This window comes from Entelurus aequoreus, linkage group LG19, assembly GCF_033978785.1.
Source record: "Entelurus aequoreus isolate RoL-2023_Sb linkage group LG19, RoL_Eaeq_v1.1, whole genome shotgun sequence".
In the NCBI taxonomy this organism is placed as follows: domain Eukaryota; kingdom Metazoa; phylum Chordata; class Actinopteri; order Syngnathiformes; family Syngnathidae; genus Entelurus; species Entelurus aequoreus.
In genome coordinates this window covers 13,629,689-13,656,245 of record NC_084749.1, presented here as the reverse complement: position 1 = coordinate 13,656,245, position 26,557 = coordinate 13,629,689, and the positions used below count along the sequence as shown (strand labels likewise).

The 26,557-nt window shown below is 37.7% G+C and overlaps 2 protein-coding genes across 6 annotated transcripts in view; one reads left to right on the top strand and one right to left on the bottom strand.

The window, feature by feature from the left end:
- elavl4 (ELAV like neuron-specific RNA binding protein 4) overlaps window positions 1–20,883 on the bottom strand; it is a 324,532-nt gene extending 303,649 nt beyond the window's left edge. For 2 of the 5 annotated variants that reach the window (XM_062027931.1, XM_062027930.1), the window contains exons 1-2: window positions 20,421–20,883; window positions 11,570–11,617 (exon numbers count right to left, since the gene is read on the bottom strand). The gene's annotated coding sequence lies outside the window, so the exon portion shown is untranslated. The remainder of the gene's footprint in view (window positions 1–11,569; window positions 11,618–20,420) is intronic. The other 3 variants (XM_062027926.1, XM_062027928.1, XM_062027929.1) reach the window with 3 other exon arrangements.
- The window catches only part of agbl4 (AGBL carboxypeptidase 4), a 923,746-nt gene continuing 917,497 nt past the window's right edge, over window positions 20,309–26,557 (top strand). Inside the window, exon 1 of the mRNA XM_062027925.1 lies at window positions 20,309–20,399. Coding sequence (XP_061883909.1) covers window positions 20,354–20,399 — 46 coding nt within the window. The 5' untranslated portion in view covers window positions 20,309–20,353. The remainder of the gene's footprint in view (window positions 20,400–26,557) is intronic.

Genomic DNA, 26,557 nt, shown 5'->3' with positions numbered 1-26,557 from the left:
GTCTATCTGTCAATATAATGTTTTTAAAGATTTAAGTTGTATGCTATTTTTGTCAAAGAAAACCATGTTTTTTTTTATGGAAAAAACACAAAATATGCAATATTTTCACCCAATAACATTTTTAAGTGTAATATTTGAGATTATATAATAATTGGAGCCTTAAAAAGGTCAATATCACCATTGATTTTAATTCATTATTATTTTTTGAGCAATGACACTTAAAAACAAATCACACTAAAATTATTGGGGATCCAAAAGGGTCCTACTCATTAAAGTGTTAAAAAATAAATTATACTTTTTTTTCTGTTTACTTTTAACACAATAGTCTCGAGATCAACTTCAGATCTATCCGTCAATTATAAGTTTTGTTTTTTGTTTGTTCGTTTTAGGCCCTTCTTTAAAAAAAAAAAAACAGCTCGGTTTTTTTATATGGCAAACACAAAATATGCAACATTTGCCCCAAAAAATACTTTAAAGTGGAAAATTTAATGTGACGTAATTGGAGCCTTGAATAGGTCGATAATTCATAATGACATTGATTTTGATTCACTATTATTTTTTAAAGAAAGAAACAGCCTGCATGGCAGCTTTGTGTTATTAGAGTAAACATTGCAACATGTTCTTGTTACATTTCACCTGTTTGCTCTTTTATACCACTTTTTATGTTTTTTATTTTTTTTCAACCGTATTTTTAAAATGTGCCGTGGGGCCGTTAAAAAATTACCCGCGGGCCGTACTTTGGACACTCCTGTAGTATCATTATTTGTACAAAAAGGCAATAAAGGGGCCCCCACATCCTTCAATTTTTATTTAAGCGGCCCTCGCTGGAAAAAGTTTGGACACCCCCGCAATATATCATTTTTACGCATGGTAGCTGCATCGTGACACTTAGCATAAGGCGCTTCTCTGCGATTCCCACCCTAGTGTATGGGGAGGGACAGAAGAAGCGCATGAGTACCGGCAGGATTCGAACCAAAGGAACACATTTTGTACGAGGCCAAACCCTTCAAGGCGTGTTGTGCAACACACTGTACACGAATGTATCATCAACCGTGTACGTTTACTCCTCGACTGTCTTGTCTTCGCTTCGCCTCCTCTCGTCAAAGAAAAAAAGGGCTGCCGGCCACATCCCCGCTCTGTGAAGCTGGTGGTCTCTAGGGACGAGGGGGTCCAGCGGAGCCCCGGGGAGGGAGGGGTTGGCAGGGGTGAGCTGTCAGATGAATCATCCAGAGTGAGGCTTGATTCCTCAGTCAGCTGCCTCTCAAGCCTTCCTCTCTGACCCCGCCTCGCTCCCTTGAGCTCCCTGATTGCTGTCACCATAGTGATTCTCTGTGTACTGCCCCCTAGTTGCTCCTCAGCCACCAACCCTCCCACCCCCACCCCCGCCAACACTTGCAGCCGCCCGACTCGCTACCAACCGTGCATCGCGTAGAGATTTTTGCATGACAACCGTCTAACAATGCTTTGTCAGTCCTTGCTCTTACACAAATGCAACGTATTTACATTTAGTAGAACGGCAACATTCAACATTTGATGTCGCAGAATTCAGAAACTGAACCGGACTGGTATTTTTTAAGGCGGTCTTGGTACAGATTATTTTGCTTTACATTATTTGCTATGGGAGGATTTTCCAAATCAAGGAAAATTGAAGGTCGATCCAGGGTGTTTTCTTTAAAGGCCTACTGAAATGAATTTTTTTTTATTTAAACGGGGATAGCAGATCCATTCTATGTGTCATACTTGATCATTTCGCGATATTGCCATATTTTTGCTGAAAGGATTTAGTAGAGAACATCGACGATAAAGTTCGCAACTTTTGGTCGCTGATAAAAAAGCCTTGCCTGTACCGGAAGTAGCGTGACGTCGCAGGTTGAAAGGCTCCTCACATTTCCCCTTTGTTTACACCAGCAGCGAGAGCAATTCGGACCGAGAAAGCGACGATTACCCCATTAATTTGAGCCAGGATGAAAGATTCGTGGATGAGGAACGTCAGAGTGAAGGACTAGAGTGCAGTGCAGGACGTATCTTTTTCGCTCTGACCGTCACTTAGGTACAAGCTGGCTCATTGGATTCCACACTCTCTCCTTTTTCTATTGTGGATCACGGATTTGTATTTTAAACCACCTCGGATACTATATCCTCTTGAAAATGAGAGTGGAGAACGCGAAATGGACATTCACAGTGACTTTTATCTCCACGACAATACATCGGCGAAGCTCTTTAGCTACGGAGCTAACGTGATAGCATCGGGCTTAAATGCAGATAGAAACAAAAGAAATAAACCCCTGACTGGAAGGATAGACAGAAAATCAACAATACTATTAAACCATGGACATGTAAATACACGGTTAATGCTTTCCAGCCTGGCGAAGCTTAACAATGCTGTTGCTAACGACGCCATTGAAGCTAACTTAGACACGGGACCTCACTGAGCTATGATAAAAACATTAGCACTCCACCTACACCAGCCAGCCCTCATCTGCTCATCAACACCCGTGCTCACCTGCGTTCCAGTGTACGACGGCACGACGAAGGACTTCACCCGATCATTGATGTGGTCGGCGGCTAGCGTCGGCTAGCACGTCTGCTATCCAACTCAAAGTCCTCCTGGTTGTGTTGCTGCAGCCAGCCGCTAATACACCGATCCCACCTACAGCTTTCTTCTTTGCAGTCTTCATTGTTCATTAAACAAATTGCAAAAGATTCACCAACACAGATGTCCAGAATACTGTGGAATTTTGCGATGAAAACTGAGCTGTTTGTATTGGGACACGATGTATCTGAATACTTCCGGTTCAACCATCAACGTCACGCGCATACGTCATCATACATAGACGCTTTCAACCGGAAGTTTCACAGGAAATTTAAAATTGCACTTTATAAGTTAACCCGGCTGTATTGGCATGTGTTGCAATGTTAAGATTTCATCATTGATATATAAACTATCAGACTGCGTGGTCGGTAGTAGTGGCTTTCAGTAGGCCTTTAATGTTAGTAAGTATACGATGCTATGCAAAGGTGTACTGATAAAAATGTTATAGAAAAATTATACTATTTATAGTCGCGGTGTAGGGTTAGAATTAGAGATGTCCGATAATTTCGGACTGCCGATATTATCGGCCGATAAATGCTTTAAAATGTAATATCGGAAATTATCGGTATCGGTTTCCAAATTATCGGTATCAAAAAGTAAAATGTATGACTTTTTAAAACGCCGCTGTGTACACATACATAGGGAGAAGTACAGAGCGCCAATAAACCTTAAAAGCACTGCCTTTGCGTGCCGGCCCAAACACATAATATCTACGGCTTTTCCCACACACAAGTGAATGCCATGCATAATACTTGGTCAACGGCCATACAGGTCACACTGAGGGTTGCCGTACAAACAACTTTAACACTGTTACAAATATGCACCACACTGTGAACCCACACCAAACAAGAATGACAAACACATTTCGGGAGAACATCCGCCCCGTACCACAACATAAACACAACAGAACAAATACCCAGAACCCCTTGCAGCACCAACTCTTGCGGGACGCTACAATATGCACCCCCTGCAACCCCCTACCCCCGAAAACCCTGCTCCCCCCCAAGTCCCGCCCACCTCAGGGAGAGCATGTCCAAAATTCCAAGCTGCTGTTTTGAGGCATGTTAAAAAAAATAATGCACTTTGTGACTTCAATAATAAATATGGCAGTGCCATGTTGGCATTTTTTTACATAACTTGAGTTGATTTATTTTGGAAAACCTTGTTACATTGTTTAATGCATCCAGCGGGGCATCACAACAGAATTAGGCATAATATTGTGTTAGTTCCACGACTGCATATATCGGTATCGGCTGATATCGGAATCGGTAATTAAGAGTTGGACAATATCGGAATATCGGATATCGGCAAAAAGGCCATTATTGTACATCTCTAATTAATATCAATAATCGTGACCATTTTGTTCACAATAACCGTGATATGACATTTTACATTCCTAGTACAGAGCTAACGGAGACGAGGAGATGGAAACGTTTGTGACGGGAATGAAAGGAGAAAAAAAAAAGGAGTTGTCATCAGCAGCATGTATAAATGTACCTCACACAGTGAGTTGTACGGATAAATAAATTATTATTATCTTTAGTAATTCAAATCAGTACATTTCTGTCCCTCAGGGGGAGTAGGTCATGACAAAAAAATAATTGAGCAACACTGTACTAAATCTACATTATCTCACTGATGCATAACAAATGTCAGTCTTTTAATTAGGAGTGTTTGGATTAGGGTAATATGCGGACGACGTTGATCATCCATGAGTGAGGTCAGCCCATACCAATCCTATGTATTATCGGTACATATTCATCACAATCTGAAAAAAAAACACATAAAAACACTTTTTTTGCCCTCAAAGTCCTCCTGTGTCCCCCAATTAGTAAACATGAGCAAAAACGACAAAAAAATGTATTTTGTAAAAACAAAAATATTAGACACTACCAATGTGTAGATCAATCCACCCTCCCCTTACATGTACACCTGGTCGCTACACACCAACAGACATCGTTATACTACCCTCTCTCAAGACTCTTTTTAATCTATATGTTAATTTCCTGTTACTTTCCGCTGTAACGCACTTCCATCACTTATTTCTTGAATAGCATCCCTTCTTGTCTGCTCCTGCTTGCGCTGACTCCACGTACTGCACGTTTAGCCTCGTTCCCCAGGCCTTCAGTGATAACATTACTTGAAAGTTTATTCGCCGCATTGGGGGTGATAATCACTAACTCAAGGGAGCGACTCCACGCTGTGAATGAGCGGCGAGCCGCCCACTGTATGTCAGCTGGGGAACCAAATATAAACAAAGTATCAGCCAGAGGGGGTCATTTTTTGTGATCAGCCCTGGGAGGCATTATTCTGCATTGGATGATCACATGATTTGTCACGGAAATCGCCAGATACGGATCGAAGAAGCATCCTTGACTATAATATGCTCATGAGTAGAAGTAACATATTAGGTGTCAACTATTACCCAAAAGGGACAAGCGGTAGAAAATGGATGGATGGATATATTTACGTATACACACATACACACATTTATACATATACGTGTGTGTGTGTGCGTATGTATATATGCATATATACTGTACGTGTGTGTGTGTATATATATTAGGGCTGCAACTAACGATTAATTTGATAATCGATTAATCTGTCGATTATTACTTAGATTAATCGATTAATAATCGGATAAAAGAGACAAACTACATTTCTATCCTATCCAGTATTTTATTGAAAAAAAACAGCACACTGGCACCATACTTATTTTGATTATTGTTTCTCAGCTGTTTGTAAATGTTGCAGTTTATAAATAAAGGTTTATTAAAAAATAAATAAATAAATAAAATAAATAAAAATAATAAAATGTTTATTAAAAACAAAACAAAAAAAAAACCTCTGCGCATAGCATAGATCCAACGAATCGATGACTAAATTAATCGGCAACTATTTTAATAATCAATTTTAATCGATTAGTTGTTGCAGCCCTAATATATATATATATATATATATATATATATATATATATATATATATATATATATATATATATATATATATATATATATATATATATATATATATATATATGTCTGTCTATCATTGTTGGCCCTGCGATGAGGTGGTGACTTGTCCAGGGTGTACCCCGCCTTCCGCCCGATTGTAGCTGAGATAGGCTCCAGCGCCCCCCGCGACCCGAAGGGAATAAGCGGTAGAAAATGGATATATATATATATATATATATATATATATATATATATATACATATATATATATATATATATATACATATATATATACATATATATATACATATATATATATATATATATATATCAATCAATCAATCAATCAATGTTTATTTATATAGCCCTAAATCACAAGTGTCTCAAAGGGCTGTACAAGCCACAACGACATCCTCGGTGTCGAGTGGGTCTGACATAATATTGTGAAAGTCCAACACATCAGCGAAAGTCCAGTCCATGGTGGGGCCAGCGGGAACCATCCCGAGCGGAGACGGGTCAGCAGCGTAGAGATGTCCCCATCTGATGGACAGGCTAGCGGTCCACCCCGGAGCAGAGTAGAAAAGAAAAGAAAAGAAACGGCAGATCAACTGGTCTAAAAAGGGAGTCTATTTAAAGGCTAGAGTATACAAATGAGTTTTAAGATGAGACTTAAATGCTTCTACTGAGGTAGCATCTCTAACTTTTACCGGGAGGGCATTCCATAGTATTGGAGCCCGAATAGAAAACGCTCTATAGCCCGCAGACTTTTTTTGGGCTCTGGGAATCACTAATAAGCCGGAGTTCTTTGAACGCAGATTTCTTGCCGGGACATATGGTACAATACAATCGTCAAGATAGGCAGGAGCTTGACCGTGTAGTATTTTATACGTAAGTAGTAAAACCTTAAAGTCGCATCTTAGGTGCACAGGAAGCCAGTGCAAGTGAGCCAGTATAGGCGTAATATGATCAAACTTTCTTGTTTTTGTCAAAAGTCTAGCAGCCGCATTTTGTACCATCTGTAATCTTTTAATGCTAGACATAGGGAGGCCCGAAAATAAAACGTTACAGTAATCGAGACGAGATGTAACGAACGCATGGATAATGATCTCAGCATCGCTTGTGGACAAAATGGAACGAATTTTAGCGATATTACGGAGATGAAAGAAGGCCGTTTTAGTAACACTCTTAATGTGTGACTCAAACGAGAGAGTTGGGTCGAAGATAATACCCAGATTCTTTACCGAGTCGCCTTGTTTAATTGTTTGGTTGTCAAATGTTAAGGTGGTATTATTAAATAGATGTTGGTGTTGAGCAGGACCGATAATCAGCATTTCCGTTTTCTTAGCGTTGAGTTGCAAAAAGTTAGCGGACATCCATTGTTTAATTTCATTAAGACACGCCTCCAGCTGACTACAATCCGGCGTGTTGGTCAGCTTTAGGGGCATGTAGAGTTGAGTGTCATCAGCATAACAGTGAAAGCTAACACCGTATTTGCGTATAATGTCACCTAGCGGCAGCATGTAAATACTAAAGAGTGCAGGGCCAAGAACTGAACCCTGGGGAACTCCGCACGTTACCTTAACATAGTCCGAGGTCACATTGTTATGGGAGACACACTGCATCCTGTCAGTAAGATAAGAGTTAAACCAAGACAAGGCTAAGTCTGACATCCCAATACGCGTTTTGATACGCTCTAATAAAATATTATGATCAACAGTATCGAAAGCGGCGCTAAGATCAAGAAGCAGCAACATAGATGAAGCATCAGAATCCATCGTTAGCAATAGATCATTAGTCATTTTTGCGAGGGCTGTCTCCGTAGAGTGATTTGCCCTGAAACCGGATTGAAAAGGTTCACAGAGATTGTTAGTCACTAAGTGTTCATTTAGCTGCTGTGCGACAATTTTTTCGAGAATTTTCGAGATAAACGGTAGGTGGGACACCGGCCGGTAGTTCACCATGAGGTCAGGATCGAGGTTAGGTCTTTTGAGTAGAGGATGAATAACCGCTTTTTTGAATGCTAGAGGAACAGTACCAGAGGAAAGTGATAGGTTTATAATATTTAACACTGATGGACCTAATAAAACAAAAAGCTCCTTGATAAGTTTCCCAGGAATTGGGTCAAGTAAACATGTTGTCTGTTTTGTCCCATTTACACATTTTAACAATTCCTCCAATGTTATTTCATCAAAGAGAGAGAAACTATTTTGGAGGGCAGTGTCCGTCGTATATACCGTCGTATTTGTGTTAATAGAACCCAGTTGTAGCTGAGATGCATTGTCTTTAATCTCTTTTCTAATGACTTCAATTTTCTTATTAAAGAAATTCATAAAGTCATCTGCTGAGTGGGTGGAGCTACTGGGAGGAGTCCCTTGTTGGGTTAGCGATGCTACTGTACTAAACAAAAATTTAGGATCATTTTTGTTGAGGTGGATGAGATTTGAGTAATATTTAGCTTTAGCTGAGGTAAGCATGCGTTTATAAGTTATTAAACTATCACTCCATGCTTGATGGAAAACCTCAAGTTTAGTCGCACGCCATTTGCGTTCCAGCTTTCTACATGATAATTTCTGGGCTTTAGTTTCTTCTGTAAACCATGGGGTACGCCTTTTAGGGGCCCTTTTTAGCTTTAGCGGTGCTACAATATCAATGGTGTCGCGCAGGGCGTCGTTAAAGCTGTTAGTGAGGTTATCAATAGAGCCCACATAATTTGGGAATGGTGCCATTACTGAAGGCAGTAGGTCAGTAAGAGTCGTCGTTGTGGCAGTATTAATGTTGCGACTGCTATAGTAGTTATTATTATTATTATTAGTTTGTTGACAATGAGTCAGAACTTCGAATTTTATAAGGTAATGATCGGACATTACTTTAGTGTACGGGAGTATCGTAACTTTAGAGGTGGTGACACCCCTGACAAGCACTAGATCTATCGTATTACCGTTGCGATGCGTGGGTTCATTTATTATTTGTGTAAGACCACAGCTATCAATTATAGTCTGGAGCGCCACGCATGGAGGGTCCGATGGGGTATTCATATGGATGTTAAAGTCTCCCATTATGATTATATTGTCGGCGTGCGTCACTAGATCAGCAACGAACTCTGAAAATTCATTGATAAAGTCCGAATAGGGCCCAGGGGGGCGGTAGATGACAGCCAGGTGGAGAGGCAGCGGTGTGACAAACCTCACAGTAAGCACCTCAAACGAGTTATATTTATTATTTAGGTCCGAGGTAAGGCTAAAGTTTGTGTTGTATATTAGTGCAACACCCCCACCCCTTTTAATGGGGCGGGCAATATGCGTTCCCGCATAGCCAGGAGGAGACGCCTCACCCAGCGCAAAAAAATCGTCTGGTTTGAGCCAGGTCTCGGCTAGACCAACGACATCAAGATTGTTGTCTCTAATGACTTCATTAACTAATAACGTTTTGGAAGACAATGACCTTATGTTTAAAAAGCCCATATTATAGGTAGTGGGCTGTTTTGAGGAGTTTTTGTTGAAAGTATCCGTAGTAGCAATACTAATAATGTTACGTTTATTATGCATAGTGCACTTTAAATAATTTCGACCATATCTAGGAATTGATATGACAGGAATTTTTAGATTGTTTGCCACCTCAGTAAAATGCATGTCCACCTCTGACGCAGAAAAAACATTATGTGAGTTGTATATTATTCTAGAAGAATTGCTATGTGTGCAGGGATTATCCAGCCTGGCGCTGGCTAGTTCTAGCTTAACAGACTCCTTATTAGCGCTTCTTTTTAGATTAGCATTTAGCTTTTTCTTAAGCCCCGCTAACAACAAAGCATTTAGCTTTGTTGTTAGCCCCGCCCGACACCCCCGCTTCTGCTTCCGAGCGCATCGCTTACGTCTCTTTCGCTGACGGTCTCCGCTGGTAGTCGACGCCGCTGCTTCAAAGGCCACTGCTGGATGTAGCTCGCGAAGAATTCCCAAGCTAGCGAGTAGGTCCATCGTACACGCATCTATCAGCCCAAAATGGCCCGATCTCTCCACATCCAGAATCGTAAGTCGGTCGTAAGTGATCACGGAGTGAACACGCTGTGAGCCAGCCATGAAATTGACTGAATTGAGGGGTATTTTTGCCAAATCGGTCTACACTTCCAGGAGCGCTCGCACGAAGCCGCTGCTCTGAAGCGCAGCCATCTTGGAAACATATATATATATATATATATATATATATATATATATATATATATATATATATATATATATATATATATATATATATATATATATATATATATATATATATATATACATATACATATATATATACATATACATATATATATACATATACATATATATATATATATATATATATATATATATATATATATATATACACACACAGTATATATACACACACAGTATATATATACATATATATATACACACACATATATATATATATATATATATATATATATATATATATATATATATATATATATATATATATATATATATATATATATATATATATATATATATATATATATATATATATATATATATATATATATATATATATATATAATTTATTTGTTGTTTTGGTGTTTGTTTTTACGCACGCACACACTTTTATTTATTTTTTTTACTTTCAAGGCTTAAATATCCATAGATCCACTTCAGGGCTATCCGTTGACATAAAGAGAAATTTTTTTTTAGATGTTGTATGCATTTTTTGTCAAAGAAAACCTAGTTTTTCCATGGCAAAAACACAAAATATGCAATAATTTCCTCCTGGAAATATTCAAAGTAGAATATCTGACGTGAAGTAATTGGAGCCTTAAATGGGCAAACAATCATTTATAACAAAATTGCTTTTGATTCATTAATAGTTTTTGAACAATGACAGTTTAAAACAAATCTAAAAATCACTCATTAAAGTGTTAAAAATAAGTCATATATCAATATTATTTTTTTTACTTTCAACGCTTAAATCTCTAGATCGACTTCAGATCCTTTTAAGTTTGTATTTTTTGAGCAATCAAAATTTTAAAGTCCATCCATCCATCCATTTCCTACCGCTTATTCCCCTCGGGGTCGCTGGAGCCCATCTCAGCTACAATTTAAAAAAAAAACTGCCTGCATGGTAACTTTGTGTTATTAGTGTCAATATTGCAACATTGTCTCCTTACATTTGCATTTTTATGTTGTTTTGTTTTTAAATAGTATTTTTTAGAGATGTCCGATAATGGCTTTTTTGCCGATACATCCGATATTCCGATATTGTCCAACTCTTAATTACCGATTCCGATATCAACCGATACCGATATACACAGTCGTGGAATTAACATTATTATGCCTAATATTGTTGTGATGCCCCGCTGGATGCATTAAACAATGTAACAAGGTTTTCCAAAATAAATCAACTCAAGATATGAAAAAAATGCCAACATGGCACTGCCATATTTATTATTAGAGTCACAAAGTGCATTTTTTTTTTTTAACATGCCTCAAAACAGCAGATTGGAATTTGGGACATGCTCTCCCTGAGAGAGCATGAGGAGGTTGAGGTGGGCGGGGTTGAGGTGTACACAGCGGCTTTTTAAAAAGTCATACATTTTACTTTTTGAAACAGATACCGATAATTTCCGATATTACATTTTAACGCATTTATCGGCCGATAATATCGGACTGCCGATATTATCGGACATCTCTAGTTATTAGTGTCAATATTGCAACATTTTCTCCTTACATTTGCATTTTGTTCTACTTTTTATGTTTTTGTTTTCTTTGTAATAGTATTTTTGAAAACGTTCCTTTAGAAAATTAGCTGCGGGGCACAAATGGCCACACGTTGGACACCCCTGACCTGGAGGATGAGAGTTGTTTATTGCGTATATAACATATTAAAGGGAGAATGCTTCCAGTATTTTTTTTAGATTGCGTCTAGCTCTTTTTCATCAGTTCACAAAAAAAACACAACCTGAGTACTATAAAGCAAATCACAAAATGTATTCCAATAAACAGGATGCATCACTTTTTGTACTTACTCATATCCGAGTGGAGGGTACATGCAGTCATAGCTTAGAGTGTTATTTCTGAGGAGAAAAAAAAGAAAAAAGAAAAGGAAACTGTGATGAAAAAGATGATGGCATCCTGGAGGGTTTTCTGATGCACTCTTGATCAGGTTTGTGACGGTGTATCCTCCACTTGGAGACTTAAAATAGCCACATTTCATGTTAGCGCACCTTCACTATCCCACCAAGACAGGCGTGTCTGCAAACATGTCAGGCACACATGTAAAAACACATCCTCCTGAGGGATAATTAACACGTGAGCGACCACGCCGACCACACTGTGCGTCTCTTTCAAGTGATTGTGTTTCCCGGTGATGGATGTTTTCATTAAATTATTGCTGCACTTTGCAGACATCTTGACAGGGAACTGCAGCGTGCAAAGTGTACTTTGGGCACAGAGCTGAGGGTTTTTTTCTTGAAAGCGTTGCTATTTTTTACCTCTGACGAGCAGGGTTAGGTTTTCATCGTTAATTTGTGTGAAACTTTGTGGTCACGGTTGTTGAAATATCAACCTGGATTTTCATGATGCATCGGTTTTATTGCGAGGAGACTCCAATAAAATTGTCATGACCCTCCGTGACAGTTTTGGACCTATTTATCTTCCCGTGCTGGGTGTTATTTCCGTTCCAGCGCTCTTGTTTTCTTGTTTCCACTTCCTGTGTACTTTCATTTCCTGCCACTTCATCTCTGGTCTGAGCACTGCCTCCCTCACCTTTTCCCTGATTGGCAATTAGGACATACCTGTTTCCTGGATGCTTTTTATGCATTTTTTTTTGTTAGTCGTTAGCATTTCCTACTAGGGCTGCACAATTAATCACATTTTGATCTCGGTTTCAACTTCTCACCATCATAAAAATATTATAATAATCAAACAGATGAGTGCATGTTCAAACACTGATGACATCTATTAAACAAGGCAAGAGGCAAAGAATTAAACAGAGACATAATTCAATTTGGACTCAATTAGGGCTGCAACAACTAATCGATTAAATCGATTAAAATCTATTATAAAAATAGTTGCCGATTAATTTAGTCATCGATTCGTTCGATCTTATGCTATGCGCATGCGCAGAGGCTTTTTAAAATAAATTTAAAAAATAAATAAAAAAATTTTTTTTTTTGTAAATAAATATTTATTTATAAACTGCAACATTTACAAACAGCTGAGAAACAATAATCGAAATAAGTATGGTGCCAGTATGCTGTTTTTTTAAAAAATAAAATACTGGAAAGGATAGATACGGAGCCCCTAAAGGGACATGGGAATTTTTATTTTTTTAGACATGCACGAGAAAGTATCTCGTGGCTACGAGAAACTTTCTCGTGGCCACGAGAAACTTTTTATAAAAAAATAAAAAATAATAATAATTTTTTTTTTTTTTTTTTCAGGTCTAAAAAAAAAAAATTCCCATGTCCCTTTAGGGGCTCCGTAGATAGAAATGTAGTTTGCCTCTTTTATCCGATGATTAATCGAAGTAATAATCGACAGATTAATCAATTATCAAATTAATCGTTAGTTGCAGCCCTAAACTCAATTGAGGAGAGTCGCCTGTTCACTGTACCCTTGTACGGTATCTCAGGACGCTCTGGCGAAAGATTTTACTCCTCCTTCTTTATTTGACTTTCTCCGACCACATGACCACAACTGCTTCCAGAGGGAAGTGGGTCGTAAACAGCGTTGCCTTTGGTTACCGAACAGTTCAAAAGAAGAGGTCGTAAACGAGTTCAAAAAGACGTTTGTAAAACAGTTCAAAAAGGAGGTTCAAGAAGAGGTCACCTGGAGGGGAGTCTGGTCCTGCTTCCACTCCGCTTTGATGTCCTTGGGTTAGAACCATATATTTCTGTTGATTTCCATACATGAAAGAAAACAGAACACCTTTATGCATATGCATAAAATGGCCTAGTGGTGAGAGTGTCCGCCCTGAGATCGGTAGGTTGTGAGTTCAAACCCCAGCCGAGTCATACCAAAGACTATAAAAATGGGACCTATTACCTCCCTGCTTGGCACTCAGCATCAAGGGTTGGAATTGGAGGTTAATGATTCCTGGGTACGGCCACCGCTGCTGCCCACTGCTCCCCTCACCTCCCAGGGGGTGAACAAGGGGATGGGTCAAATGCAGATGACAAATTTCACCACACCTAGTGTGTGTGTGACATTCATTGAAAGCCACTACTACCGACCACGCAGTCTGGTAGTTTATATATCAATGATGAAATCTTAACATTGCAACACATGCCAATACGGCCGGGTTAACTTATAAAGTGACATTTTAATTTTCCCGCCACACTTCCGGTTAAAAACGTTTTATTATGCTGACGTATGCGTGTGACGTCACGAGGACAAGGGAAGTATTCGGAGCCCGTAGAAAAAGCTCTGTTTTCATTTCATAATTCCACAGTATTCTGGACATCTGTGTTGGTGAATCTTTTGCAATTTGTTTAATGAACAATGAAGACTGCAAAGAACAAAGTTGTAGGTGGGATCGGTGTATTAGCGGCTGGCTGTAGCAACACAACAAGGACTAGCAGACGCCTAGCCGATGCTAGCCGCCAAACCCACGGATGAAGTCCTTCGTCGCGCCGTTGATCGCTGGAACGCAGGTGAGCACGGCTGTTGAGGAGCAGATGAGGGCTGGCTGGCGTAGGTGGAGCGCTAATGTTTTTATCATAGCTCTGTGAGGTCCGGTTGCTAAGTTAGCCTTAGCGTCATTAGCAACAGCATTGTTAAGCTTTACCAGGCTGAGAATTATTAATCGTGTAGTTACATGTCCATGGTTTAATAGTATTGTTGATCTTCTGTCTATCCTTCCAGTCAGGGATTTATGTATTTTGTTTCTATCTTCATTTGAGAACGATGTTATCACGTTAGCTCAGTAGCTAAGTGTGTCACCGATGTATTGTCGTGGAGATAAAAGTCACTGTGAATGTCCATTTCGCGTGCTCGACTCTTATTTTCAAGAGGATATAGTATCCGAGGTGGTTTATAATACAAATCAGTGATCCACAATAGAAAAAGGAGAGAGTGTGGAATCCAATGAGCCAGCTTGTACCTAAGTTACGGTCAGAGCGAAAAAAGATACGTCCTGCACTGCCTCTAGTTCTTCACTCTAACGTTCCTCATCCACGAATCTTTCATCCTCGCTCAAATTAATGGGGTAATCGTCGCTTTGTCGCTCTGAATCTCTCTCGCTCCATTGTAAACAAAGGAAAATTGTGAGGAATATTACCTCCTGTGACGTCACGCTACTTCCGGTACAGGCAAGGCTTTTTTATCAGCGAGCAAAAGTTGCGAACTTTATCGTCGATTTTCTCTACTAAATCCTTTCAGCAAAAATATGGCAATATCGCGAAATGATCAAGTATGACACATAGAATGGATCTGCTATTCCCGTTTAAATAAAAAAAATTCATTTCAGTAGGCCTTTAATGTATTGCTTTTCCGGCTGACCTATGACGTCTCACCAAAACAAGACATCTGCATCTCCTTACAAGTCAACAGCACATTCCTTGTTGTTCCTGATGTCCGCTGTAATATTGGCACGGATTAGAACTAGTACGTCTCTAATGGCCAAGCTGATATAAAAATGGCAGCGAGCATAAAAAATGATCTTAGATTGCGCTACGAACATGACACTACTACCAAGAATGTCTCGGAATGGCTGGATTGAATGCGGGTCCGAACCAAAGACTGGTTGGAGAGAGTTGTTTTGAAGGAATTTTCGGACCTAAGAAAATTTTTGAATGCCTCATCCAATAAACTCCGTGGATGATGGAGGGAGTTTTAAGTCCGAAAAAAAAGACTGTTTGTTCTTGCCCCGAGTAAGGTTGCTATTGATCTGGACAAGCTCGCCAGTTGTGTGGAATACAGAGTTATTGCTAATCAGTTTGTAGTGCACAAATGCAGCGTGAAGAGGTTAGAGTACGCTTTCCTCTTTGCCTTGTCATACAACGGCTTCATTCTCTTCCATCTCACTCCTTTTTGTTCGGGAGCCCGAATAAAGTCGGCATTTGTCATTTCCTTAGTTGTCTACGTATATATATATATATATATATATATACACACACACACACTACCGTTCAAAAGTTTGGGGTCACCCAAACAATTTAGTGGAATAGCCTTCATTTCTAAGAACAAGAATAGACTGTCGAGTTTCAGATGAAAGTTCTCTTTTTCTGGCCATTTTGAGCGTTTAATTGACCCCACAAATGTGATGCTCCAGAAACTCAATCTGCTCAAAGGAAGGTCAGTTTTGTAGCTTCTGTAACGAGCTAAACTGTTTTCAGATGTGTGAACATGATTGCACAAGGGTTTTCTAATCATCAATTAGCCTTCTGAGCCAATGAGCAAACACATTGTACCATTAGAACACTGGAGTGATAGTTGCTGGAAATGGGCCTCTATACACCTATGTAGATATTGCACCAAAAACCAGACATTTGTATTTACAATAGTCATTTACCACATTAGCAATGTATAGAGTGTATTTCTTTAAAGTTAAGACTAGTTTAAAGTTATCTTCATTGAAAAGTACAGTGCTTTTCCTTCAAAAATAAGGACATTTCAATGTGACCCCTAACTTTAGAACGGTAGTGTATATATAAAAATACTTGAAAATATATACATCCCCCACCCCATCTCCCGAATTCGGAGGTCTCAATGTTGGCAAGTATGTCAGACAGGCGCGAATGAGACGTCTTAAAGCAGAGTATGGTGCCATCCACACCTACATTCAAACAGTCCCATTATTATGTGTTCATGAGCGAGGGACCCACGTAGCGTGTATCCATGGTGGGCCGCCACAGTTGACTGAAGGCACTGGCAACTCTGGATTTTCCCCCGTACAGGAACTTTGACGGCATGTTTATATTTATTTTTTTTCCGGACGTGATACCAGAATCGAGTCGGGATCTGAAGAGTCGCCTTATCTGCAGCAGACGATATTATGGTAAACTCAACCACCCTGATGTCGTCTCTATTCGATAAGAGCATAGAAACAAGGGGAAACATGCGGCGTATCTAATTTATTCTCCTCATGCCCCGTAACTCAATTTCAATCTCCCTCTTGTGAAATGAGTGACTGTGCCACAGTAGAGCTACTTTAATTGGCCCAAGTGTTAAAAAACAATGACACAGCAATGGAGGGCGCCGGTCTTTCAATTTTTGTTGTCGTCGTCGTTGCTGAAAATAGAAGATTTCCACGGCATGCTGCATCTGGCAAATAATCAGCCTGACCTATCTGCTCAGTGTCTTGTTGACGCCGGTCATCAAATACACAACATCGTTAGGTCCGGTCGCACACTGTTTACAACCTGGAAAATCAACAACACCCTGCAGCCTCTTTGGCCTGCTCGTTTGCCGCACTTCATCAGGTGCAGCCTTTGTAACGGCAAAGGAATCAGATCAGGCCTGATTGGCCTTGATGACATCCACGCTCCGACTGCCTGGAAAAGCACCATATTTAATCAATACGCGGGCCGATTCTGCACCGTGGCCTGCGGTGATTGGCCGTCTTTAAAAGCATTCAAATGCAGGTGTGGCATGAATGGCAAAGCGGCGCACCACGACAAAGTCCACCTTGATACAATCCTGGAAAATCCTAAAATACGCCGACTGAACGTTGTTATGAACAGTCATTAGACGAAAGGTGCGGCTTTTAATGAACATCAGTGTCGATAAATACTGTGTGAACTGGGAGGAGCGCGTTGTAACCATGCAGGCTTCACTACACGCCGTAAAACCTCTGACAACTATTTGTCAGTCGGCTACAGACAGGGGAGCTGTAGGTTTAATTATTTTGTTTTTCTTCAGCAAATAACAGAGCATGAAGTTGGTGCTAAAATGTATGTGTTAGCGCTGTAGCTCACCTAGCTGTGCTAACGTTGCTTACATTTTGTATACTTTTTTTGTGTACTTAATGTATATTTTCGCCTGGATCGACTATTTTATGCTGCCCTTTTTTTGCTGCAGCTGTTACATATACTGTAATATTGTGCATGGTAATTGGGATTTGTTATATGTTGTATATATTATATACAAATATAATATAATAATATATCAGTATATATCATATACTGTATATATAATATGTAAATATTACATAAATCTTATATTTTAAATTGCTACTATGGTACATTTTTAGTCTACTTTATACCTGCATTATCCTTTCCACCCTTACCCTTTTCATCCTTTGTAACTCAGCTTCTGTGTGGAACAATTTCCCTTGTGGATCAATAAAGTTTGTCAAAGTCTAAGTTTTGTGACCGCCCGCCTACATTAATTAATGCAGCTCATTTTGTGTGAAAAAAATACTGTCTGCATCAGAACATTAACAAGGACAAACTAAACAAATTTAAAACGTTATAGTCTATAATCATTTGATCATCTTTAACCAACTATTTGTACCATATGTCCCGGCAAGAAATCTGCATTCAATGAACTCCGGCTTATTAGTGATTCCCAGAGCCCAAAAAAAGTCTGCGGGCTATAGAGCGTTTTCTATTCGGGCTCCAGTACTCTGGATTGCCCTCCCGGTAAGAGTTAGAGATGCTACCTCAGTAGAAGCATTTAAGTCCCATCTTAAAACTCATTTGTATACTCTAGCCTTTAAATAGACCCCCCTTTTAGACCAGTTGATCTGCCGTTTCTTTTCTGCTCTGCCCCCCTCTCCTTCGTGGGGAGGAGGGCACAGATTCGGTGACCGCAGATGAATCGCTAGCTGTCCAAAGTCAGGACCCAGGGAGGACCACTCATCTGTGCATCAGTTGGGGACGTCTCTGCGCTGCTGACCTGTCTCCACTCAAGATGATCTCCTGCTGGCCCCACTATGGACTGGTCTCTCACTATTATGTTAGATCCACTATGGACTGGACTCTCACTATTATGTTAGATCCACTATGGACTGGACTCTCACACTATTATGTTAGATCCACTATGGACTGGACTCTCACAATATTATGTTAGATGCACTATGGACTGGACTCTCACAATTATATTAGATCCACTATGGACTGGACTCTCAAAATATTATGTTAGATCCACTATGGACTGGACTCTCACACTATTATGTTAGATCCACTATGGACTGGACTCACACTATTATGTTAGATCCACTATGGACTGGACTCTCACTATTATGTTAGATCCACCATGGACTGGACTCTCACACTATTATGTTAGATCCACAATGGACTGCACTCTCACTATTATGTTAGATCCACTATGGACTGGACTCTCACAATATTATGTTAGATGCACTATGGATTGGACTCTCACAATATTATGTTAGATGCACTATGGACTGGACTCTCACTATTATGTTAGATCCACTATGGACTGGACTCTCACACTATTATGTTAGATCCACTATGGACTGGACTCTCACTATTATGTTAGATCCACTATGGACTGGACTCTCACACTATTATGTTAGATCCACTATGGACTGGACTCTCACTATTATGTTAGATGCACTATGGACTGGACTCTCACAATATTATGTTAGATCCACTATGGACTGGACTCTCACTATTATGTTAGATCCACTATGGACTGGACTCTCACACTATTATGTTAGATCCACTATAGACTGAACTCTCACACTGTTATGTTAGATCCACTATGGACTGGACTCTCACACTATTATGTTAGATCCACTATGGACTGGACTCTCACTATTATGTTAGATCCACTATGGACTGGACTCTCACACTATTATGTTAGATCCACTATGGACTGGACTCTCACTATTATGTTAGATCCACTATGTACTGGACTCTCACTATTATGTTAGATCCACTATGGACTGGACTCTCACTATTATGTTAGATCCACTATGGACTGGACTCTCACTATTATGTTAGATCCACTATGGATTGGACTCTCACACTATTATGTTAGATCCACTATGGACTGGACTCTCACACTATTATGTTAGATCCACTATGGACTGGACTCTCACTATTATGTTAGATACACTATGGACTGGACTCTCACTATTATGTTAGATCCACTATGGACTGGACTCCCACACTATTATGTTAGATACACTATGGACTGGACTCTCACACTATTATGTTAGATCCACTATGGACTGGACTCTCACAATATTACACTAGATCCACTCGACATCCATTGCACTGGTCACCCAGGGGGGGAGGGGGGTCCCCACATCTGCGGTCCCCTCCAAGGTTTCTCATTGTTATCCCATTGGGTTGAGTTTTTCCTTGCCCTGATGTGGGATCTGAGCCGAGGATGTCGTTGTGGCTAGCGCAGCCCTTTGAGACACTCATGATTTAGGGCTATATAAGTAAACATTGTTTGATTGATTGATGTATTTATGACTTGGGACCCCATTTAGAAAGCGCTAACACGGATGGAGTATTGGTGCGTGCAAAACAGCAGCAGGTGGCTGCGGCCTGCGGGCCGGTTCTAATAATAATCAAATATCATTCCAGGGGCCATATATCGTTCATTCGAGCCTGGACTTTGACACAAAGGCTCTAAGCAGTCAACATTCCAGCATTAAAGCTACAATTAGAGTAATTCCAAATACACTTGAGGTGTCTCTGAGACTTATTTAAAAATAAAAATGTTATCAAGTAGGACTTTTTAAAAGCCAGACACACACATCTATTGTATTTATGAGCGTGCAAGTGTACCTAATGATGTGTCCATTGAGAGAGCCCCTCCCTCCCCTGTGGCGCCTGCTCTGTTGCCATGGCAACAGGCGCAGCGTGTCCGCTGCTCGGTGTGACAGAATGGAGGCGAAGATGGAGGAGAACCCCGCCAAAGACGCCGAGACTGGTGTGTAAATATCCGCCTTACCGGTCGTCGCTCGTCGCTCGTCGTCGTCGTCGTCCTTCCAGGCGAGCGTTGGTTTGCCGTCTCCTTTCCTCCTTTGCGACGCTTTTAGCTGACCATGCTAACCTGCTCTAGCTAGCAGGTGCAGGAATGTAAACAATGGTGACGTCATCTGCTCCTCGGAAGCTAGCGTCGCTACAGACCACGTTAGCACTCACACTACCGAGCCTGGAATATATTAACGTTATATATATATACATATATATATATATATATAAATATATATTAACGCTACGTTATTATAATGTCGTATGTCATTCCTGACTCGTTAGCCGTTCCATTAGCTCCGAGTGATAACGTGTCGATAGGCACATGTCATGACCGACTTCAAAGAAAGAGGAAGCCCATTGTTGAACTTTGCACTCCTCCTATTGACAGGCTGGCGTTTAATTTGCATAATTAGGTGCTTAATTGCGTCGAGTCTCTGTTGTTTTGAGGAATGTTAGCTGACTTCCCAACATCTACCCCACAATGCTGTTCAAAATGATGAGTTCAGGGAGATGATGTATTTTTCGCACCTGGTGACTTGACTACAGATGTGACGTTCAGGAGTCTTTTGAACGGTGAGAACCGAAACTTTTAAAATTAACTGTAATCTTTTTTTTCCCTCCTAATTTATATTAACTTTTATGGTCAATGTTCTGATGAAAAATTTAAAATGTGGGTTTTAAACGCCTACAGCTGCCAGCACTAAAAGATGAGCCTGTTCTAATGCTAAGATACATCTTATGTTGTGATGTTGTATTTTATTTTTTATCATATTGTTTATGTATTGTGTGCTTTTTTTTCTTTCTTTTTCTCTCTCTTTCTTTTCTTTTTCTTTTAAATTGTAATTTTACTGCTTTTTTATTTTTTTTACATCATGGCCAGGGGACTACAGATGAAAACTAGCCTTCTGGCTTCTTTAACCATGTGTAGTCATGTGTTTTATGAAATTGCATTGTCCCCTTTGAAATAAACTAATCTAATCTAATGTAAATACAGGTAGGATAGTACATTTTTTTAATTGAAATTTTTACTATGCCCTAATTTGTATTATGTTTTTTTATATACTTTTATATTTAAACTGTATACATTTTAATCTTACTTGTTTTTGTGTATTTGTAACTGTAGTATCCAAATGCTACAAAGTTATTTAGGGAAAATAAAATAGTGATATCACTGTCAAAGCATGGGATTACAAAACAAACCCAAAATATATATTAACATAATTCTTACCAAGACAATAATAATTGTGTACATTTCTAGTATTCTGATCCAGATCTTATAAACGCTACTAGTGATTGTTGTTTTTGCTAATAAAAAAAAAATCACTTAAGAAAATTACTATAATAACGAGCCAGTCTTTTGAACGGCTCCACAAGATCCGGCTCCCTTCAAAGAGCCATAAAGCCCATTGTTGAACTTTGCACTCCTCCTATTGACAGGCTGGCGTTTAATTTGCATAATTAGGTGCTTAATGGCGTCGAGTCTCTGTTGTTTTGAGGAATGTTAGCTGACTTTCCAACATCTACCCCACAACGCTGTTCCAAATGATGAGTTCAGGGAGATGATGTATTTTTCGCACCTGGTGACTTGACTAAAGATGTGAGGTTCAGGCGTCTTTTGAACGTTGAGTACCGAAACTTTTTAAACTAATTGTAATCTTTTTTTTTTGTTGTCTTTTTTTTTCTTTTTTCCCTAATTCATATTAACTTTCATGGTCAATAATCTGATGAAAAATTGAAAATGTGGTTTTTAAACATCTCCAGCTGCCAGCACTAACTTGACTACAGATGTGACGTTCATGAACAAATCGAGTCATTTGAACGGTGAGAACCGAATCACAGTTTGAAACTTTTAAGATGTATTTTTAGTTTATTCTTTTTTTTCTTTTTTCTTAATTTAGATTCACTTTTATGGTCATTGTTCTGATGTCGGTACAGGTCAGATAGTACAATTGTGTATTTACGTTTTTACTATGTCCTAATTTGTGTTATATTTATATATACTTTTATATTTAAACTATATTTGAACTGTGAGAACAAAAACTTTTCAAATTAATTTTTTTTTTTTAAATTTTATTTAATTTTATTTTATTTTTCTTAACTTAGATTCACTTTTATGGTCATTGTTCTGATGAAAAATGTAAACATTTAAAATGTGGCTGCAGCTGCCAGCACTAAAAGATGAGCCTGTTTTGATGCTAAGATACATTTTATGTTGTGATGTTGAATGTTTATTTTTTATCATATTGTATATGTATTGGTTTTTTCAATTTTTTTTATTTTTCTCTCTCTTTGTTTTCTTTTTCTTTTGAATTGTAATTTTACTGCTTTTTTTTTTTACATCATGGCCAGGGGACTACAGATGAAAACTAGCCTTCTGGCTAATTCTGTCTTTTTTAACCATGCGTAGTCATGTGTTTTATGAAATTACATTGTCCCCTTTGAAATAAACTAATCTAATCTAATGTAGGATAGTACAATTTTCTATTTATGTTTTTACTATGCCCTAATTTGTATTATATATTTTTTATATATACTTTTATATTTAAACTGTATACATGTTATTCTTATTTTTTGTGATTTGTAACTGTATTATCCAAATGCTACAAAGTTATTTAGGGAAAATAAAATAGTGATATAACTGTCAAAGCATGGGACCAGAAAACAAACAAAAAAATAAAATTATTGCCAATATATTAACATAATTCTTACTAATACAGTAATATTTGTGTAAATGTATATTATTCTGATTGATATCTTATAAAAGCTACTAGTGATTGTTGTTTTTGCAAAAAAAAAAATCACTCAAGAAAATAACTATAATAACGAGCCAGTCTTTTGAACGGCTCCACAAGATCCGGCTCCCCTCTAAGAGCCATAAAGCCCATTTTGAGAATAGACAGGTATTTCTTTGACATCAATACAACCGCACTTTTAATTTGTGCATCAAAAATTGTCATGTGTGGAAAAAAATAGCTTTTTTTGTCAGAAAATGTGTAATGTCTTCTGCAGTGTCAGAATACATTTCTTATTCAAATGTTCTCCTGCAGATTTTCTGACAATATATCTTCAAGTGGTTTATTTGAAAACAAAACAAAAAAGGGTGCAATTTGTAGAACCCACCTGCCAGGCTTTTATTTTGAAACTTACGTTGCACTGAGCTTGTTTTAATGTTGTGTATTTAGACAGTTGCTATGTTGCTGCTGAGTGATAATGATGACGTTAACAACACTACACGTGTCAACATAACTGACCTATTTTCAAAGAAATTACCCCTTTGGCTCTCAATTTAGAAATGGGATTGTGATGACAGGAACAGCTCCTTTCAAAGAGCCGTTGGAAAGACTGGCTCGTTATTATATAATTATTTTTTATAACAGTTTTTTTTTATTTTTAATCAGGGAAACAATTCCTAGTATCACTTCTAAGATAACATGTGGATCAGAATTATTGAAATTCACACAAATATTATGTAATATTATGAATGGCTATAAATTTGTTGTGTTTTCATTGTAAGCGCTCCATAAGGCGGTACCGTATTTCAATGCTTTGACAATGACATCACTAGTTCAAATGTCCCCTTACCCCCCAAAAAGTTTGTGGTACAAGAGCATTTTAACAATACATAAATAGAAAGAATAAAAAGCACTAATGGATACAAAAAGTATAAATTCAACAGGAATAAAAATGAGCAAATTGTACAATCTTGTCTGGTGTGTGTACACTTGAATTACTACATATCAGAGCAATAAAACAAAAAAGAAAATCCAAATAAAAATAAATAAATACAATAAAAATAAATACAATTAAGAAAATGATAATACTTTCAGTGTTTCCCATAAACTGCCAAGATACCTGTGGCGGTGGGGGCGTGGCTATGGGCCACCATGACATCATCAATTAATTTGCATAATTTACTACAATGATATGATTTTCTCTAAAAAGGCTCAAAAAATGTATACTTACTAATTAATAATAGTTTTGTTTTAAACGTCCGTCCATCCATCCATTTTACAATATAATTACAACACTTTATGTACATATTTATATACAGATTTGAACAATAAGTTATTCACTGAAATATATTTATTAATTGTGGTTCTTACAAAAAATATATCTTGTAAAATATAAAAGCTAAAATGTCTCTTAAAGCTCTGCCCCTTTAATTAGTGCATACAAAATAATTTAACTTTAGCCTACTACTACAACCATATTATTTACCAGCAACATAAAGTGAAACAGAGGCAGAGGTGTCCTGCCACAGTCAGTAACAAATAAACAGAAAACAGTAGTGGTCAAATACAAAAAAGGGAACAAGAGACGTATCCTACACTTCTCTTTTGTAAAGTAAATCTGAACAGCCTATATGGGCATCTACATCAACTATATGATTTGCCTGAGAACAGGACAGGACAAAAAAAAAAAAAAAAATAAAGCCGAAAAATCTATTTGTGGCGGACGTAATTCTTTCGTGGCGGGCCGCCACAAATAAATGAATGTGTGGGAAACACTGACTTTAATATATATTTGTATTGAATTGAAAAAGGGCATTTTTTTTAATTATTTAAAAAAGTGACTCCAAATGAGGCTAAGTTTCTTTTAAGTACTGTATTACTTATTTCGTTGTAGCGCGGGCAATTGCCGACGCTTTATTTGCAAGTGCATAAAAAACGGCCACCAAAGGAACGGCTCATAAGTGGGAATAAGTTCTCATCGTTCACTTAAAAGATCCGTTCTAAAGACCCGATTTGTTCGCAAACGTCACATCACTAACTCACATTTTATTTGTAATTCATACATTTTATTATAAATGTTTCCATGTATGCCAACATTAACATGTTTAGGTAATAATAAAAAAACACGACGGAGCAGAATTATTTGAATTAAATGTGTTCTATTGTACAAAATACAATTTAGCAGCAGGACTGCAATCTGTGGCTGTGGGTTGCCGGGCAGGGTAAGGGTAGGAGACTTCATTATGTAATTTGCATAAATGGCCATGACACACGTGCATGCCATTTATATGGATGCATGAAAATAAAGCAAGTATGTTTATACTTAAACATATTTTTATTCCATAAAACCAATCCACAAAGAGAAGCGCCGGAAGAATGTACAACAATTTGATAGAATTGTCACTGGTCACTTTTTTGAAAAACATAATTTTGGGTGGCGTGAACACTCGCTAAATATGTCAAGAAAGTCGCTAAATTTGCAGCACTGATCTCTTTTGCCATGTCATATTATTACCTGGCAAACCGGGTGCGTCTGAGGTGTGTTAGTAAGCGGCGTTACGATGGACTTGTAATCACAAGTTCCATTCCCATTATGACGTGTTTATGAGCAAGTGTGAACAGGTTGCGCCAAATCTATTGATGGCTTCCAGCATTAAAAATGTATGGGGAACACTGTATGTGTATAAACAGTATATATGTATGTATAAATATGTATTTACATGTATATATGTATGTATATGTATAAATATATTTATATATACAAACAGATATATATATGTAAATATATTTACATATATAAAAATATACAGTATATATCTATATATGTACATATGTATGCATAAATGTATGCAAATAAATATGTATACATACATACATACATGTATATATACTTGTATATACACAAATATGTATATATATATATATATATATATATATATATATATATATATATATATATATATATATATATATATATATATATATATATATATATATATATATATATATATATATAATACAATATACTATAGATAGTACTAGATAGTACTTTATTGATTCCTTCAGGAGAGTTCCCTCAGGAAAATTAAAAAAATATATAATAATAATATAATAATAATAATATAATATAATAGTATATGTGTGTGTGTATATATATATATTAAAAATATATATATATACATTATTAAAAAAAATATATATATATATACATATATATTAAAAAAATAAAAAAATTATATATATATATATATATGTATATATATATATATTATTATTATTTATTTTTATATATATATATATATATAATTTTGTATTTTTTTAATATATATATATATATATATATATTAAAAAAATAAATAAAAATAATATATATATATAT